Source organism: Phascolarctos cinereus, unplaced genomic scaffold (assembly GCF_003287225.1).
Source record: "Phascolarctos cinereus isolate Bilbo 61053 unplaced genomic scaffold, phaCin_HiC Scaffold_2;HRSCAF=192, whole genome shotgun sequence".
In the NCBI taxonomy this organism is placed as follows: domain Eukaryota; kingdom Metazoa; phylum Chordata; class Mammalia; order Diprotodontia; family Phascolarctidae; genus Phascolarctos; species Phascolarctos cinereus.
In genome coordinates this window covers 412,601,181-412,619,226 of record NW_027555625.1, presented here as the reverse complement: position 1 = coordinate 412,619,226, position 18,046 = coordinate 412,601,181, and the positions used below count along the sequence as shown (strand labels likewise).

The 18,046-nt window shown below is 44.8% G+C and overlaps 1 protein-coding gene across 1 annotated transcript in view; it reads left to right on the top strand.

The window, feature by feature from the left end:
• Positions 1 to 928: 928 nt before the first annotated feature.
• The window catches only part of AFAP1L1 (actin filament associated protein 1 like 1), an 82,637-nt gene continuing 65,519 nt past the window's right edge, over positions 929 to 18,046 (top strand). Inside the window, 1 exon segment of the mRNA XM_020969155.2 lies at positions 929 to 1,129. Coding sequence (XP_020824814.1) covers positions 1,114 to 1,129 — 16 coding nt within the window. The 5' untranslated portion in view covers positions 929 to 1,113.

Genomic DNA, 18,046 nt, shown 5'->3' with positions numbered 1-18,046 from the left:
AAGGTCTTGTCAATTCAAACTCCTCAGTATCTTTCCCAACCACCCCTTTCTCTGCATTCACAAAGCCACCACGTTTTCATCAGCTCTCATCTGGGCTACTGCAAGCACCTCCAAATTGGTCTCCCTGCCTCAGTTTTCTCTTTTCAATCCATCTTCCACTCAATTGCTAAAGTGATATTCTTAGAGGGCAGGTCTGATCACATCACTTTCCCTCTCAACAAGCTGCAATGGCTTTCTTTTGCCTCTGGGATCAATTTCAAACTCCCCAGTCTGGCATTTTAAGCCTTTTACCTCCTGGCTCCAGGCTACCTTTCCACAGGCACATCACATTACTCCCCCTAGATGCTTAATAAATGTTTTCTGACTGACTAAAGACAGAGAGACAAAAGGAAAAGATATCAGTGCCTGGCACGAAGTGTGTGCTTAATGAATGCTAGCTGACTGACCAACAAAAAGAAAAGCTCTTAGAGATCACCGGTCCGACAGCTTCATTTTCCAGATAAGGAACACTGAGGCCCAGAGAGTGGAGAAGACCAGGGTTCAGATTTGGGCTACATGGGACTTTGGACAAGTTATTTTAATTCTTTGTCTCGGTTTCCTTCTCTGCAGGATGAAAGCGAACTAAGTATTCACTAAGGTTTCTTTTGGCCCTGTATCATTGGCTTTCGATCCTTCGACAAGGTCAAAGTTGAGGTGGCCATACCTGGCAGAGATGGAATTCGAACCCAAGTGGTTTAGCCCACTGCCTGGCCAAGCTCTTTCTCCCAGGGCAGGATCAATGGGGAGAATCCAGAGAGAGAGTTTGGTCCCGCCCTGGACCGCAGAGTGCAGGGGAGGGGTGAGCTCCCGGGCGCGGCTGGTGCTGAGCCTGGGGTAAGACTGGGCGGGAGCAGGGGGCTTGGGCGGTGCATCCTGCCTGGGGGAGAGGGGATATTCGGGGCGGCAGGGACTCGAGGCTGCCACTTGCAGACCTGCTGGAACTGTCCCACTCTCAGCTGAGGCGCCTGGAAAGCAGCAGCTCTCGTGCGGCCCGTCCCGAAACTGGGGCTGCGGTTCAAGCTCCGCCCGCCTGCCCGCCTGCGCCCCCAGCCTGGGCTCGGTTGCGCGGGTCCTATGGAGCAGAACAGAGGTGAGCGCGGCTGCGGGGGGGGGGCGAGGGGAAAAGAGGGGAGGGGGCGTTTGGGGCCGGGGAGAGAAAACCCTCGCACTTGTTTCGTGGCCCTAGGGAGGCTGGGAGAAAGTGCCGCATTGGGGAGACCGGGGATGCTGGGGGCAAGAGCCGTAGCCCACAGAGAGTGGCCGCCGGGCGCCCTCGCGCCTCCCTGCCCCCCTGAGTGGGACTGCAGTGTGGGAAGTCAAAGGCGCTCCTAAAGGCTGCACCTTCTCAGCGCCTCTGAGCCCGCACCTTCTCAGCGCCTCTGAGCCCGCACCTTCTCAGTGCCCCGGAACCCGCACCTTCTCAGTGTCCCGGAACCCGCACCTTCTCAGCGCCTCTGAACCCGCACCTTCTCAGCGTCCCTGAACCTGCACCTTCTCAGCGCCTCTGAACCCGCACCTTCTCAGTGTCCCGGAACTCCGCACCCCCTCGTCTTTCCCTTCTCACCTTACCATCTCGGCGGGATCTGGTCCTTGGAAACTCCCAGGCGGCCCTGGCCACTTCCTGCTCCTCAGCCCTTCTCTTCTCTCCCCACTTCCCGATTCTGCCCCTCTCTTTTACACCAGTGTCCCGCTGTTCCCCATTTCCTTCTCCCCCGTTCACTACACTCACCTTTCGCATGCTCCCCTTCCTCATGTTTCCTCCCTTCCCCGCCCCTCTCCCTTCCCCTAGATTCCTTTCTTCCCCTTCCCCCTCTCTTCTCCACAAACCCTGCACTTGACCCTCTGCCTCACCCCCTCCCTACCCCCTTCTTCCCTATTCCCCTCACATCCTGCTACTCCTCCTCACTTCCCTCCCTCCCTTCCCGCTGCCGTCCCCCCTCCTTTTTTCTGCTGTAACCGTCCCCTACTGGGTTATACCTGCCCGGGACGGACCCAAGGTGCTGGAGGGTCAGGTGACTGGTGCTTTCAGGCCGAAGTGGGTTTGTTCAGGACTTACAGAAACTTTGGAAGGGAAAGTTCACTGCCCCGACTACCAGCCGGGGTTTGGTTGTGGTTCCGATTAATCGTGCGTGTACCTTAAAATCACCTTCTTGAGCCTGTTTCTCTCTATATAGAATGGGAATAAATAACAGCCGTCCTCCCACCTCACCACCTCGTAGTGAGAAGAGTGCATTGTAAACCACTAAGGACCGGGACGGGCTGTGAGCTTCTTAAAAGAGCTGGGGCGGCTGAATAGGCGTTTTTGTATTCTAGTACTTAGCACAATACCTGACACACCTGATAAATGCTTGCTGATTGTTATAGGCAAATACGCTGCTATTATTAGAGGTTTGAAGGGGAGGGGCCACAAACTTGTACTGGGGCTGCGCCCTGAGGTGTTTGGCCCCAGGGAATGGCCTGGTGCCTCCTGAAAGGCATGAGCTGAAATGACTTCTGTAGCTGGAACAGGGGGTGTCAATAGTACTGCTATGTGAACAACGGACAGAGCCTAGGCCTTGGAGTGGGGTTGTTGTCGTTCAGTTGTTTCAGTCCTGTCGGACTCTTCAAGAACCCATTTGGGGTTGTCTTGTCAAAGATAACTGGAGTGGTTTGCCATTTCCTTCCTCAGCTCATTTTACAGATGAGGAAACTGAGGCAAACAGGGTTAAGTGACAGTCACACAGCTAGTAAGTGTGTGAGGCTGGATTTAACTCGGGTCTTCCTGACTCCAGGACTGCCTCTCAATAAATTCACTGCACCAACTAGCTGCTCTTCCTTGAATCCAGGACTTGGCTTCAAATCCTGAAGGCCTATAAATGTTTGCTAACTGTGTGATTTTGGACAAATTATTTTACATTGATGTCCTTATCTGAAGAATGAAGGTTGGATTGGATGACCTCTAGGTTCCTTCCAAATCCAGATATATGATCTTATAATTTTTTAGTAGACTGAATGAGGGTAGATTAATATGAGACAAAATAAGGGGTCATGCAGCTAATTCCTCCCAAGCCTTTCTCTTGCAGTTCTTTTTCTTTTTCTAGGCTCTAAAAAATAAAGTACATGCTTTTCTGCTTTTCCTATTCCCAAACAATGTTTAAATTTAGACTGAATTAGCCCAAAGGGAATAAATAATCTTTCCACACATGCATAAAGGCTACTGCTAATGGAAACATGATTATCACTTCAAGAATGAGGCCTGATTTATTCAAAAGAATCCTGGAGTCTTGGCTTCTCAAACCATGGTCTCTGCTACTAACTCTGATTTTGGACAAATAATTTTATCTCCCAACACATACGTGGTCTCATCTAGGAAATGAGAAATATGACCTAGCTGATCTCTTGTTTTTTTTTTCCAGATAAAAGGTCCACTTTATGTTCCAACATTCTAATAGTACTACTTATGGATAATTAGCCTGATGTAGAGGAAAGTATCTTAAAATTAGAATAAAAATATCCAGGTTCAAATTCTGCTTTTGACACTGCATAGATAGTTGTTCTTGGGGCAAGGTATTTCCCTGTAGTAGTTCAGTTTTTCATCCATAAAATGAGGGGATTAAACAAGGTGATCTCAGCACCTACTATGTGCTAGGCACATGAGAAAAAACAGTGACAACACCTGCACTGATTACTTTGCAGGAGAGTTGGGGGGAAAGTACTTTGCAAACAGTAAAGTACTATAAAAATATGAGATTATTGTTAGGTTTTCCCCAGACCCTTTCCTGGGCCTCTCTTCTCTTCCTCTAGACTATTTCCCTTGGGGATCTCATCAGCTCCCATGGTTTCAATGATCACCTGCATATGGATGATTCTCAAATCTACCCATCCAGCTCTAACCTGTCTTAACCTCCAAATTTGCAACTCCAAATGCCTCTTAGGCATTCCCAAACTGGATGTCCCTTAGACATCTTAAGCTCAGCATTTCCATACCTGAACTCATTATCTTTCCCCACAAATCCTCCCCACTTCCAATCTTTCCTATTACTTTTGAGGTACCACCATCCTCCCAGTCAGCTAGGCTCTCAGCCTCGGTGTCAGCCTCAACTTTCACAATATCCAGTCTGTTCCCAAATCCTGCCCTGGTGCAGACCCTTATCACCATATACCTGGACTACCTGAGCCTGTTAGTTGGTGTCCCTGTCAGAATCTTTCCCTAGTCCAGCCTCCACTCACCTGTCAAATCAAACTTCCTAAAGTATGGATTTCACCGTGTCACCTCCCTGTAAAATATATGCCAGTGGCTCCCTATCACCTCCAGGATCAAATGAAGTCTTCTGTTTGCCTTTGAAAGCCCTTCACAACTTGGCCTCTCCTACCTTTCCAATCTTCTTACACCTTCCTTTCCCCCACTCCACAGGCTCTATAATGCAGTGACACCTCACTCCTTGTTCCTTGAATGGGAGAGATGTTTAGCTCTTTCTACCTCAGACACGTTATATAACCGTTATCAGCCTCAGTTTCCTCATTTGCAAAATGAGGATAATAATAACTCCTACCTCCCAGGGTTGTTGTGAGGATCAAATGAGATGATAATAATAAAGCATTTTGCAGACCTTAAAGCACTATACAAATGTGAGTTATTATTATTGTTGTTGTTATTAGTATGATTTCTTCACTGGTTGTCCCTCATTCGTGGAATACTCTCCCTCATCTCCACCTCTTGGCTTCCCTAGCTTCCTTCAAGTACCAGCTAAAATCCTATCTACAAAAAGCCTTTCCCGATCTCCATTAATGCCAGCATCTCCCCTTTTGATTATTTCCAATATATCCTATTTGTACATATCTTTATACAGATCCAACATATCCCGTTTATGCGTAGTCATTTGCATGTTGTCTCCCCCATTAGACTATGTGCTTCTTGAGGGCAGAGATTGTTTTTTGCCTTTCTTTGTCCCCTTACTCCACCCCTACCCCTGCTTAGCACAGTGCCTCCCACAAGGTAAGCACTTAAAGCTTGCCTACTATGTCTTTGGTTCTATTAACATGCAGTGAAGGCTTCTACCACTCAGTTGGACGGTATGATCATCTGTCAAATCTCATCGTATTATTCTTTGACTTGCACCAAAGTCCTGTTCACATGCTAAATTTTGACAGGAGATGACCCTGGTGTTCCAAAGGCTAAGACAGGGGACCTCACACCCTGCCTCATCTTACCAATCTGGACCCAGATGGCTCTGGAGGAGAAAGTGAGGCTGGTGACTTTGCACAGCCCTGCCTCACTTAAATCCAATATATTTGCACGTCATGGCATCACCTCCCTGATGTTGTGGTTCTCTTCAAGAACAAAAGACAAACAATGACAACAATCAGTAGTATCACAAAGCTCTAGAGAATGTACTCAATGTAAGAAGAAATGCAACTGAGTCAGTTGTTACCGAGAAATTATTGTGAGTTAGGGGAGATGAAGCTTTCCTAACTCATAATTTAAATGATTACCAACACAGTTTAAAATGAAGTGCTGAAATCCCAGCAGTTAGACCTAGAAGGAAGCTTAGACATGAACTCTTTTCCATCTCTCCAATTTTATAGATGAAGAAACTTAAGGACTAGAGAGGGCAGGTATAAGGGTACAGTAACATGTTCAGGTTCAGCAGTATTGGCATTGTGGGAACTCCTTCCATCAACTCAGATACACCCTTTTAACTTAAATCTTAAAGATTTGCCTAAAGATCAGAATGCTTGCCAGAAGCAAAATTTGAACCCAGTTCTTCCTGACTCTAAATCTAACACTCCAATTTCTACGCTTTGTCACAACTCCCTACCTCTATCCCCTACCCCCAGAACTAGGTCTTGGCCAAAGTCACACAAGTTGCTGGGCTTGCAGCCAGGAAGACCTGAATTCAAATTCAGCCTCAGATACTTACTAGCTGTGTGACTCTGGACAAGTCACTTAGCCCTGTTTGCCCCAGTTTCCTCATCTATAAAAATGACATGGAAAAGGAAGTGACAAACTCTTTGCCAAGAAAACCCAAAATAGGGTCACAAAGAGTTGGACATGACTTAACAACAACAAAAGAGCTAAAATTGAAAGCTTGACTTCAAATCCAGTGTGCTTGCTGCTACTTCCGTGAAGAAAGAAGTACACATTTCTCCCCTTTTCAGTTTCAAGAATGCCATTCTGATATGTTAACAATCTCCAAATGAGAGCTCTTAGTCATCTAAGTAGAGCCTTGGATTGTTAGCATAGGGATGAGGGATGAGTTTGCTCTGGGGACATGTGGGCTAGAGGACAATGGCTGCTGGAAGAGGTGAAGGGTCAGCAAAGGGATCATAGGCTGCTGTTTATACAGTTTTTCTGCTCTGAAGAAAGCCCCATTCTTAAAAAAATGGATGGTATGATGTAATAGGAAAATCCTCGGCTAGGAGCCAGAGTTCCTGGGGTAGAGTGAGGCCTTTGACTTTGGGCAGGTTCCTTCATTTCTTTAATTTCATCCTCCCCACCTCTAAACTGAGGCTATGTCAAAATCACCAGTTTCCAGAATAAGGGAGATCAGACCCTCCCCCCTCCCCTCCTTTTTTTCCTTGTCTGGTTGGGACTCTGTTTGAAGTACTATATCTGGCTCTGTGTGCTACATTTGTAGAAGGCCCATGAACAAACTGGTGTGTGTGCTCAGAGGTGGGGACAAGATGGGGAGGGCATTTGAAATCTTGCCAATTGAGTATCAGATGAATGAACTGGGGATGTTTAGTCTGGAGAAAAGAAGACGGGGGGGGGGGAGAATGTGGTTTGAGGATCTGAAGGGTTGTCCTGGCAAAAAGGGACTAGATTTAAGATCATAGGATTTAGAGGTGGAAGAGAACTTAAGAGATCATCTGGTCCCAATAATTAATTCTAAAGAGGAGGAAACTGAAACTCAGACTTATAAGACTAGTGGAGCCAGGATTTGAACCCAGGTCCTCTTACTTCAAGTCTACCATTCTGTTATATCATGCCCCTTGGTTTTGCTTGAGATACAAAATTAATGGGTGGAAGTTATAGGGAGGCAGACTTAAGTGATATGAGGTAAAACTTCCTAATGGCTTTCTTTGAGGTAGTAGTGAGTTCCCCATCACCAGATGTATTCAAGAGATGACTGGCTTACTCCCTGTTAAGAATCCTATAGAGGAGATCGATACACTAAATAAGATATTGGAGTATGCCCTTTGTTGTCAAAGAAACAGAATCTCAGAAGTGGAAGAGACCTCAAAGGGTATGTACTCCATACTCAACTCCATCCTACCTCCCTCACAGGTATATTTTGAGGGCCAGATGAAAGCACATAGATAGAAGCTCTTTGTAAAGCATGAAAATTAGCATTTCATTTAATAGATAAATTGAGGTGCCTGTTTTTTTTTCTTTGTTTTCATTTTTTTTGGGGGTGAGGCAATTGGGGTTAAGTGACTTACCCAGGGTCACACAGCTAGTAAATGTCAAGTGTCTAAGGCTGCCTTTGAACTCAGGTCCTTCTGACTCGAGGGCTGGTACTCTAGCCAATGTGCCACTTAGCTGCCCTGTGGTGCTTGTTTTTAAAGGGGATTTTTCACTTCATGATTGGTATCCTTTACTTGGTACAACCCCATGCATTTGACATGTTATTTGACATACACATAAGTTTTCTGAAACACAACTATCTATGGATTGTTGTTGTTCAGTTGTTGAGTTGCGTCCAGCTCTTTGTGACCCCATGGGCCACTTCTGTCCTCCACCATCTCTCCAAGTCTGTCCAAGTTCATGTCCATTGTTTACATGACAGTATATTTATCCAGCTCATTCTCTGCCATCCCCTTTTCCTTTGGTCTTCAATCTTTCCCAGCATCAGGGTCTTTTCCAATGAGTCCTACCTTCTCATTATGTGGCCAGAGGTATTTAAGCTAATCATTTATTAATTAATCCATCAATTATGAAGTATTAATTTAGCACCTACTGTGTGACTGAATCTGTGTAGAGGCAGAATATAGTAAAAGACAGGGCTTTTATTCTGCTAGAGGTTATGGATCTTGCTGGGGGAGAGGTAAGATATGAGCCAAAAAATATGTAGAGGAGTCAAGAAGCCTGGATTCTAGGCTTGATATTTTATTCTTTTGGTCTCTGTTCCCATCTGTCACATTAGGAAGTTGGACTATGTGGTCCTAAATGGCCCCTGCCAGCTCTCACAGTATGTGTTCTATGTCCTGACGTCCAATGTTCTTGGTTTTAAGGACCGTTCCAGCCTTGACCTCCTTTGTTCTGTGAACTCCTTCTGAATCTGCTATTCTGTGGTTAATAAAAGATCAAATGCAATCAATTCCTTAGGAACTCTGGAAAGTTGAATTTGGGCTGCAGGAATCAGGGAAGACTTCATAGAAGAGGCATGACTTGGTCAGGATCTTGAAGGACCAAGGGGTTGTGCTGAGGTTGGTGAGGATCTTCCTAGCAAGTAGGCTGCTCTTAAACCATGCCTTTTCACTGACTTTCCCACGTGCCTAGAATGCGCCTCCCTTTGCGCCTCTCCATCCAGGCTTCCCTGGCCTTTTCTGGTTTTTCTATGTATTGCCCTTCAATTTCCCTTCCCCCTTCACTCTGATATTGGCTTCCATTTACACTGTCTATATGACATATAGAGATAGAGATTATATGCATATATATATATATATGTATATATTCATGCTGTCTCCTCTGTCAGAATGTAAGCTCCTTGAGGGCAGGGCACCCCTTCTCCATTTTATACACACACACACACATATATATATATATATACACACACATACATACACACAGAGTTTTTAGCACCTTATCTTAACATAGTAAGCACTTAATACATGCTTATTAATTGACTGACATTTGAAGGCTGTTGGAGAAGTAGTCTTGGGCTAAAGAAGTAGGTTTTCTATAACTATCTAGTGATGTTGCTTGGAGAAAGTTAAGCTAAGGGGGTTTTATCGGTCTTCAATTATAACAATAATAGATCTTAGAATCTAGAAGGATATTAGAATCTATAGCTAGAAGGAACCCTAAAGTTTGTCTAATTGCCTCATTTTTTATAAAAAAGGAAACAGGCCATGCCCCACACAGGTTCACAAGAGTAGTATCTGAGGTTGGATTTGAACCGCCTTCCTGAAACCAGGTCTGTCACCCTGGCCACCATGTGGAGATAAGCTTGGCTAGGTAGACTACGGGTGGTCTATTTTTATAATCTGAGGAGGTGGGACAACAAAAGCAAAAGGCTGATAAGTCCCTCTGGTTCTTGCTACCAGTTTGTTGTGTGAATTTGTGCAGATTCATAGACCTTTAACTTCTGACCTGCAAAGGGCTCAAGTAGTCATCCAGGCCTGGGAGGAATCCCAGCTTTGCCACTTTGAGGAGCTCTGTGACCTTGGACAGAGCACTTCATCTTTCTGGACTAGGTCATCTCCAAGGTTACTTCCACACCTACATCCTATGATCCTTTCTAGTACTTCTTTAAAAAGGCTACCATCCTACACTTGCCTCACCATTCCCCCGCAGCTATCCTTCCTCTTGGCCCAGAGGTGTTGCTGGGGGCCCAAAAGGGATGTGCAGCAAAGTACACTGGGGGATGGATATTGATGAAAAGACATTTATTTACTCTAAAAGAAGCAGAGCTTCAAATTCCAGGCAGCCCCTGGGACTGCCTTGTAAGAGCTCAGATCATGTTCCTGAAAGGGAATTGAGGGATCATCTATCTAGTCCAGAAGATCTTAACCTTTTTTCTGTGTCCTGGACCCGTTTGGCAGCCTGGTGAAGCCTAGGGACTCCTTCTCAGAATAATGTTTTTAAATGCATAAGATAAAATGCATAGTATTACAAAAGAAACAGATTATGTTGAAATATAGTTAACAAAATAGATTTTAAAAATAAACAAATGCACAGACTCCAGGCTCAGAACCCTTGATCTACTTCAACCAATCCTCCCCCCCACTTCTTTTTATACAGGAGGAAACTTCCCCAGAGAGGGGAAGTGACTGACTGGCCCAAGGTCACCCAGGTAGTGAGCAACAGAGCCAGGATTTGAAATCCTGGTCCCCTGGCTCCAAAGCAGTGCTCAGGCTAGTTCCTTCGTGCCTTTGTGGCTTATAGCTCTTGACAGAGCAATGTTCCACCCCAACCCCCCCATCCCTATGCTTTATCCTCCCTTCCACATAATGTTGGTTCTGTGATGGAGCGGAGTAAAAGGGAGAGGCCAGAAGGAAATGAGGGGTGGGGGGGAGGGGAGTAGCATGGGCTCTCCCTTCCTGGATCAGCCCTGGGAATCCAGCTGTGCTGTTTGCAAAAGCAGTTATCACTTGCTAATTCTTTGTCAGACTTAAAAGTGAGGCAGGGGAGAGGGAAAAAATATGACGGGAGTAAATGATGACAAGGAATAGGACAGGGAGATAGAAATAGGAAAGTGGGGGAAGGGAAGGACAGTACAGAGCCATTAGGATCATAGGCTTCAGATGTGGGCAGGAACTTAGAGATTATCTGATGTGATCCCTTCATTTTACACAGAAGGAAACTGAGGCCCTGAGACATTCAATGCCTTGCTCCAAGTCACACAAGTAGTAAATAGCAGAGAGGGGGAGAAGGAAGGGAAGAAAAAGAGGAGGAATGAAAAAAAAACAGATATATATAATTTTTTTTTTCTCACACCAACCATGGGAAGTAAGTTTTGCCCCCATTTTATAGCGGAAAAAACTGAGGTTTCTAGAGGATAGAAATCACGCATTTAGTAAAGAATTGGAACCTCAGGCTTTTGTGCTGCCTCCAAGTCTAGTTTTCTTTCTACTACTCTAAAGAGAAGAGAGAAGAGGGGGAGGGCTGGACTGAGCTATAGGTCTTCATACTCTCCAGTTCAGCAATTCAATTTCCTTCATCTCTTCCTTCCTCAGATAGTCCAGACCCAACCAGAAATAAACAAAGCTTATTGCATACCTTAAAGATTCAGGGAGTGGTAGACCTGAAAGGGCATGACCCTTATTCATTCATGATCATTCATTCAATCAGTTGACCACATTTTATAGAAGAACCTGAGATTGACCAGAGGGAAGGCTCTTACCCAAGTTCACGAAGTGACAGGGCCAGGGCCAGAACTCAGGTTCTTTCAAAACTCAAAGTCCAGACTCCTGCTTAGGGAGGCTTCCAGACACTTGGGTGTTTGTTCTCTGCAACCTGGTCTGCATTTGCAAGAGGAGGCAGGGAGAAGAGTTGGTGAAATAGATTCAGGACTAAGAAACTCTGGTACTGCTCCTGTTCTCCCTCCCTAACCCTGAGGTTCAAAATATTTGTTTCTACTTTCAGAGTTTCTCCTGAGTTGTGGGAATCTTCCTTGCTTCTCTCTAGCCCCTGCAGATTGGAAAAGCAAATTTTAGCACCGTATTCATTATAACCTAATTAAATCACACACAGAAAAAATAATGTGTCCCTATGGAAGTGATTAATTACAGCTCCCATTTCTGGAGACTGTAGAATTCAGGGTTCTTGGGGATCAGGGATTGTCTTGATTGTTTTCTTTGTATCCCTATTACATAGGATACTGCCTGGCACCTAGTCAGCAGTTAATAAATTCTAGTTTATTGATTGAATCTGTAGCAAGTTCAGGTTTATAAAACATTTTCCTCACAGTAACTCTTAAAGAGGGCAGGTATTTTCTCATTTTTTTTAAATAAGGAAACTGAGGCAACCAGTCAGGGTCACACAACTAGTAAGTGCTGGGCCTGGGCACAAATCCAGGTCTCCTGATTTCCAGGCCAACATTCTCTCCATGACACCACCGTCCTTCTAATAGATTTTACTCTTGAAAGGAAGTCTCCTGTTTAGATGTCAGGTTTGTTGGCTAGCCAATGTTTTGTTTTAATGCTGGACCTTCCCAGTTCCTGAGCTGTGTCCTCTGTCACCACAGTTCTTTCTGCTGCTCAGATGCTTGTTCCTCTTCTCAGCACATGCTCTTCTTTGTATCTGGTGGGCCAGGAACATAGACGCTTAGCATTTTCAAATTGGAAGGGACCTTAGGACATAGAATGTCAAAGCTAGAAGCGACCATAAAATGTCATAGGGAGAAAGGATCTTGGAACATAGAGTGACAGAATGGGAGAGGCCTCAGAACATAGAATCTGAGCACTTGAAGACAAGGTCTGAGGACCTTGAGGGACCTTAGAACATGGAACAAAAAACACAGAATGTCAGGACCGAGAAGGGATTCTTAGAGAATAGATTGTCAGAACTGGGAAGGTGTTTAGAACATGGAGCGTGGAATATTGTCTCAAGCTGGAAAGGGAGCTTAGAAGCTAGAACATAATATATCAGAGGGGGAAGGGACCTTAGAGATCATGGAATCCAAACCTTCACACCTTTTCCCCCATTTTGCATATAAGGAAATTGAGGGCTTGTCTAAAGTCACACTGAGTTGGAGGGTAGAGCCTATACTAAGATACATCCCAGAGGTCACAGGTCACAGACTTGGAGCTGGAAGGTATCTATCGGCCACCTAGCCCAACCTCCTCATTTTACGGATAAGGATCCTGAGCTTAAGAAGTGTAAATGAAAGGAGATCCCTAGAGCTTTTCTGTTTTAAGGAAATGATATACTGTAGTGTTAGTAGGCTGTAGGGATAGATAGTGGATTTGTGATTTCATTGATATAAGGAAGTCCTCAGTGGCGAAGAAGGAACTCCCTTTACAAAGCAGACTAGCACCTGTAGCCTTCTTTTTTTTTATGTAATTATATTTTTTTTCCAATTACATGAAAAAAATAGTTTTCAGAATTCCTTTTTTATGAGATTTTGAGTCCCAATTTTTCTCCCCTCTCCTTCCTCCTCCCCAAGACAGCAAGCATTCTAATATAGGTTACACAGGTGCAATCACGTCAAACATATGTCCTTATCGTTGTTGTTTGACCTTCATTCTTGAAGAGGACAATGACATCAGGGAGGTGATGCCATGACATGCAGGTGAATTGGATTGAAGTGAAGGAGGACTATGCAAAGTCACCAGCCTCACCCTGTCCTCTGAAGCCATCTGGGGCCAGTGGCCAGACACAGATCAGGACGACTAGAGATGGCCCCAGACGCAGTGTGAGACGTTCACGTTGTGAAAGAAGAAATAAAAACCAACAAACCAAAGAAAGTGAAAACAGTATGCTTTGATCTCCATTCAGACTCCATAGCATCCACATGGATGTGGATAGCATTTTCCATCATGAGACTTTTGGGATTGTCTTGGATCGTTGTATTGTTGAGTAGAACTAAGTCATTCATAGTTGTCCATGACACAGTGTTGCTGTTACTGCAATACCTACACCTATAGTCTTAAGAGAGTTACCGAAGGGACTTGCCCAGGGTCACACAGACAGTATGTGTCAGAGGCAGAACTTCACCCCAGGTCTTCCTGCTTCCAAGCCTGGTTCTTTATCTATTGTACCACACTGCCCCTTTATTAAATTCCAGTATGTCTTTGTCTAGCATTTATGTAGTTCTTTGAGGATTGCACAATACCCTACAAATATTATCTCATCTTACCCTCACAACAAAACTGGGAGGTAGATGCTATTTTTATGTAATTATTTAAATAACATTTAATGAACTGACAAAAGAACTTAATAATTCAGAGTGCCCAGTTTGCTCTTCCAACAACAGGGTGCCATTTAATTTATTACTAAATGAATGACTGTCTGAATTCTTAAAATTGTATTAATAACTAGAGCAGATCTTCATCATATTTTCAGAAGTGAACAGCACCTTTTTCTTGGGTTTTCCTCCTAGTTACCTTTTCTTTATTGAAAGGGTCTGCTGGGCTTCTTCTGCTTCCAATATCAAATAATCTCAATAGCTCCACACGTCCTCACCTCTTTCCCTCTGACCTCAAAGGATTAGATTCCATCTTCCTCACTAACACTAAATTTATCCAACTGTACCTAGATTTCCACTTCATCATGTTGCTTTCCTGGTAAACTGGGGCACCCACTGTCTTTGCAGCAGTGATTCCAGAGATTAGTCAGTGTTTCCTTAGGAACCATTCCCAGTCTAAGTCTAGCACTGGATTGGCCTTTTTGGAGGATGAGTGATCACCTCCTCAATACTCCATCATGAATTACAGAGCTGGGAGTCTCTGTAGGACCTCACAGAGTAGGCTGTGTAAAAAGATTTTTGATGCTCTACTTATGTATGCTGCATCACAGAATCATAGATTGATAGATCCAGAAGAGTCCAGTGCCTTCATTTGTCAGATAGACAAATTGAGGTTCAGAGAGAGGGCAGTGACATGCCCATGGTCACACAGCAAGGTGGCGATGGAGCTAGGATTAGACCTCAGGTCTCCTGATTCCCAGTTCACCTCTCGTTAAGCCACCTATACCTATCAAGTGAATTACTGGCTACCTCCCCCACCATGCTTCTATAGATGCAGGTGAGGAGTTTCAGTGTGTCCCCTAAGAGGTAGGCTCAACTGCCTTGAGTTTGCAGAGCTCAGAGAGCAATTTCTGGACTCTTACTTCAGAAAAGCCAAGAGGAGCTTTTCCATCTCCCTCTGCCCTGCCACAGTCCACCAACCCTACCTCCTTTGGCTTTCCTTCTCCTTCAGACTTAGTCTATTGATGTTGGGGAACCAGTCTTCTCTTCCGACTGGACCGATCCTGCCATAATTTTCCTGGAAATAGAAGTTCATTTCTGCTCATACGGGAAAAAAGAATGCTAGCTTTGAAGTCAGGAGGTCTAGATTTGAATCCTGGCTCTGATGCTTGTTATTTGGGCAACTGCTGACAAATCTCTTAATGTCACTGATACCCAGCTTCCTCACCTATAACATGAGATTAATAAGACTTGATTTTACGTGTTGTGAGGAAAGTGCTTTGTAGACTTCAAAGCATTATGGAGATATGAGTCATTATCGAGTTATCATTTGTAACTATGGTACTTACTAAATGACTAAAATGAAAAGTTTAGACCAATGATCTCTAAGGTCCACTCCATCTATAAATCTGATCCCCATAATAGTAATAGCTCATGTGTATGGGGCTTTTTCTGCCTCTGAGAATATTCAAATCCCCCATCTCATTCAGGCCTTACAACTACTCTAGGAGAGGAGGTCAGGGCAAGGATTATTATTCTCCTAGTCCACATCAAGAAACTGAGATCCAGAAGTGGGCAAGTGAGAGCCTTACACAGGGACTCATTGGATAAACATTTCATTGCTGAGAGGCAATACAGGAAGTTCTTCACCTGAAATTCTGTACCAAATAATTATTTGGTACAGTCAAAAATAAATAAATAAATAAAACTCTTGAGTTTATGCAGTTCTTGACCTAAGCTGTGGCATTGACCCTTAATGTAGCTTTAAGAAAAGGCATTGTAAATATTGTTATTCCCATTTTACAGATAAGGAAACTGAGATCCAGAGAAGTAGCATGATCTGTTCCATGGCTGTATATCTAAATTAATGGCAGAACTGGAAGTCAACTAGAAGTTTGTTGACTCCAGGCCCAAGGCTTTTCCAAACCCTTGTACCACTTTCTCCTTCCAATTAATAGGGTTTTAAGCAGTCGTGAACAACTGAAGCCCATGGTAGCTCAGGAAGCTAATGTGAGCTTGTTTCTGTCCTATTCTTCCACCTCTCCCTCCCCAGCTGTTATGTCTGAGGTATTTCATAATATTTGGAGGTAGAAGGGACCTTAGAGATTTTCTAATTGCATCCTCTTCATTTTAACATGTCACCTAGAGAAGTGACTTGCCCAAAACTCTGCGAGTACTTAAGTCCCACAGGTGAGATTTGAATTCAGGACCTCTAATATGGAATCTAGCTCTCTTTCTTCCAGTTCACTGCTGGGAAATCTGTTTGAGTAAGCAGGAAGGCCCAGGGTAGTCTGAGAGGGTCCCAGGATAGACTGGTGTTGCTGTCTAAAATTCCACTTAGAGAGTTCTGACCTCCTTGTCCATGGGGCCTTGTGGGAGGCAAGGCTGCTGAGGGTCAGGGAGGGCTGGGCTATTCCCGCTCCAGGCCTCAGCTGTTAGGGCAGAATGCTCAGCAACGTTGCCACAGCAATTCCTCCTCCTGGGAATGTGGCAGACGCCAAACCCTTAGCTTTTTTTAGCACATCCCGAATTAAGAAGAAAACTGATCTGTCCCGGCTGTGGGGGGTGGGAGGTAGAAGGGAGGGGGTCAGCCCCTTTTCTCTCTGCCTCACTTAGCCTGACACTCCCTTAGCCCAGCAGCTTCTGCCAGCCACACCCAATCTCAAAATGCTCTCAATCACCTTTTGAGGGTCACAGGATTTAAGCACTGTGAGGGGAACTTAGGGATCATTAGTCCTATCGTGCTGTTTTACTGGAGGGCGAAGCAGGGGTGCAGAGGGGGGAGGCATTTGTCCAAGATAAAATAGTGTTAAGAGCACTCTGGCTCTGGAATCAAAGGAACTGGGGCCATGGCAGAGCAAGGGACTTCACTCTCTTCTCTCATCCATAAAATGAGAACTTTGGATTTAATGACTTCCAAGGACCTTTCTGTTTTTTTTTTCTTTTTTGGAGTTAGGCAATTTAGGCAATGGGATTAAGTGACCTGCCCAGGGTCACACAGCTAGTAAGTGTTATGTGTCTGAAACCAGATTTGAACTCAGGTCCCCCTGAATCCAGGGCTGGTGCTCTATCCACCTAGCTATCCTCCAAGGACCTTTCCACCATGATCCCAGGGTGTGTGTGTGTGTGTGTGTGTGTGTGTGTGTGTGTGTGTGTGTGTGTGTACGTACACATGCGCGCACATGCGGGCACGAGCTCGTCCCACCTCTGAGTTTATGTGGCCCCTTCGTAGCAGATCCAGGATATGGACCTCAGTCATCTGACTTCCAAGCCAACATCCTTTCCACCATTTTGTGCCACCCTGTGGGTGAGCAGGAGGTGGAGACATGGTTTGGAGAAAACTGGGCTGAAAGGGCTCTTACTTTGCCACCAATCAATTTGGACACTGAAATCACTGTATGCAGAACTCTGTTCTTGAGGCCTGGGATTATGAGATTTGAGAGTTAGAAGATGCCACAGAGATCATCTGTTCTATACCAGAGGAAAGTGAGGCCTAGAGGAGGTAAATGACCAGGTCACAAAAGCACTAGGTGGAAGAACTGGAATTCAAACACAAGTTTTCTGTGTCCAAATCCAGTGCCTCTCATCATTACGCCAGGCTGGGGATGCTAAATCAGTGGATGGATTTATCAAGTACTTTTATGTACCTGGAATGGTGCTGAGTGCCAGGCCTACAAAGATAAAAGCAAATAGTCCCTACCCTCATGGATCTTACATTCTAATCACAAGCTAACATATACAGCCATAGGTACACCCAAGACACGTACCACATCATTCTAGAGGGAAAGGCGTAGCCCCTGCTGGAACCAGGAAACACTCCTTATGCAGTAGGTGCTTGAGCTGAGTTTTGAAGAAAACCAGAGATTGTAGGACATGGAGGTGTAGTGGGAAAGCATTTGTAACATCATAGCTGTAGAGGTGGAAGGGTCTTGAGGCCATCTCATTCAACCCTCTCATTTTAAAGAGTGGGAAGCTGAGCCCTAGGGAGGCTAATCCAGGCGTGGGGGACAACCAGTTGCAAAACAGAAGGTGTAGTCTCTGTCCCCAGAGGGTTTACAGCATATAATTCATTGCAATAGACATTAAGTGCTTTCTGCGTATTGGCTGTTATGTTTGGCGAAGGGGGAGGTACTGATCATCACAGGACCAGAGGTTTAAGGATGAAAGGGACCTCAGAGGTCATCCAGATCGACTCCCTCATTTTGTAAGTCAAGAAACTGAGGCCCAGAGGGAATCTGTGAATTGGCCAAGGTTATACAGATTCTAGGTAGCGGAGCTGAGATTTGAACCCAGGCTCTCTTGAATTCAAATTTAGGGTTCTTTGCACTGTGAGCTCACGCTTATGCAGTAATAATAACAATAGCCAACATGTATATAGTGCTTACTATGTCCTACGCACTGTGCTAAGTCCCTTACAAATATCTCATTTGATCCTGGAAATCACCCTGGGAGGG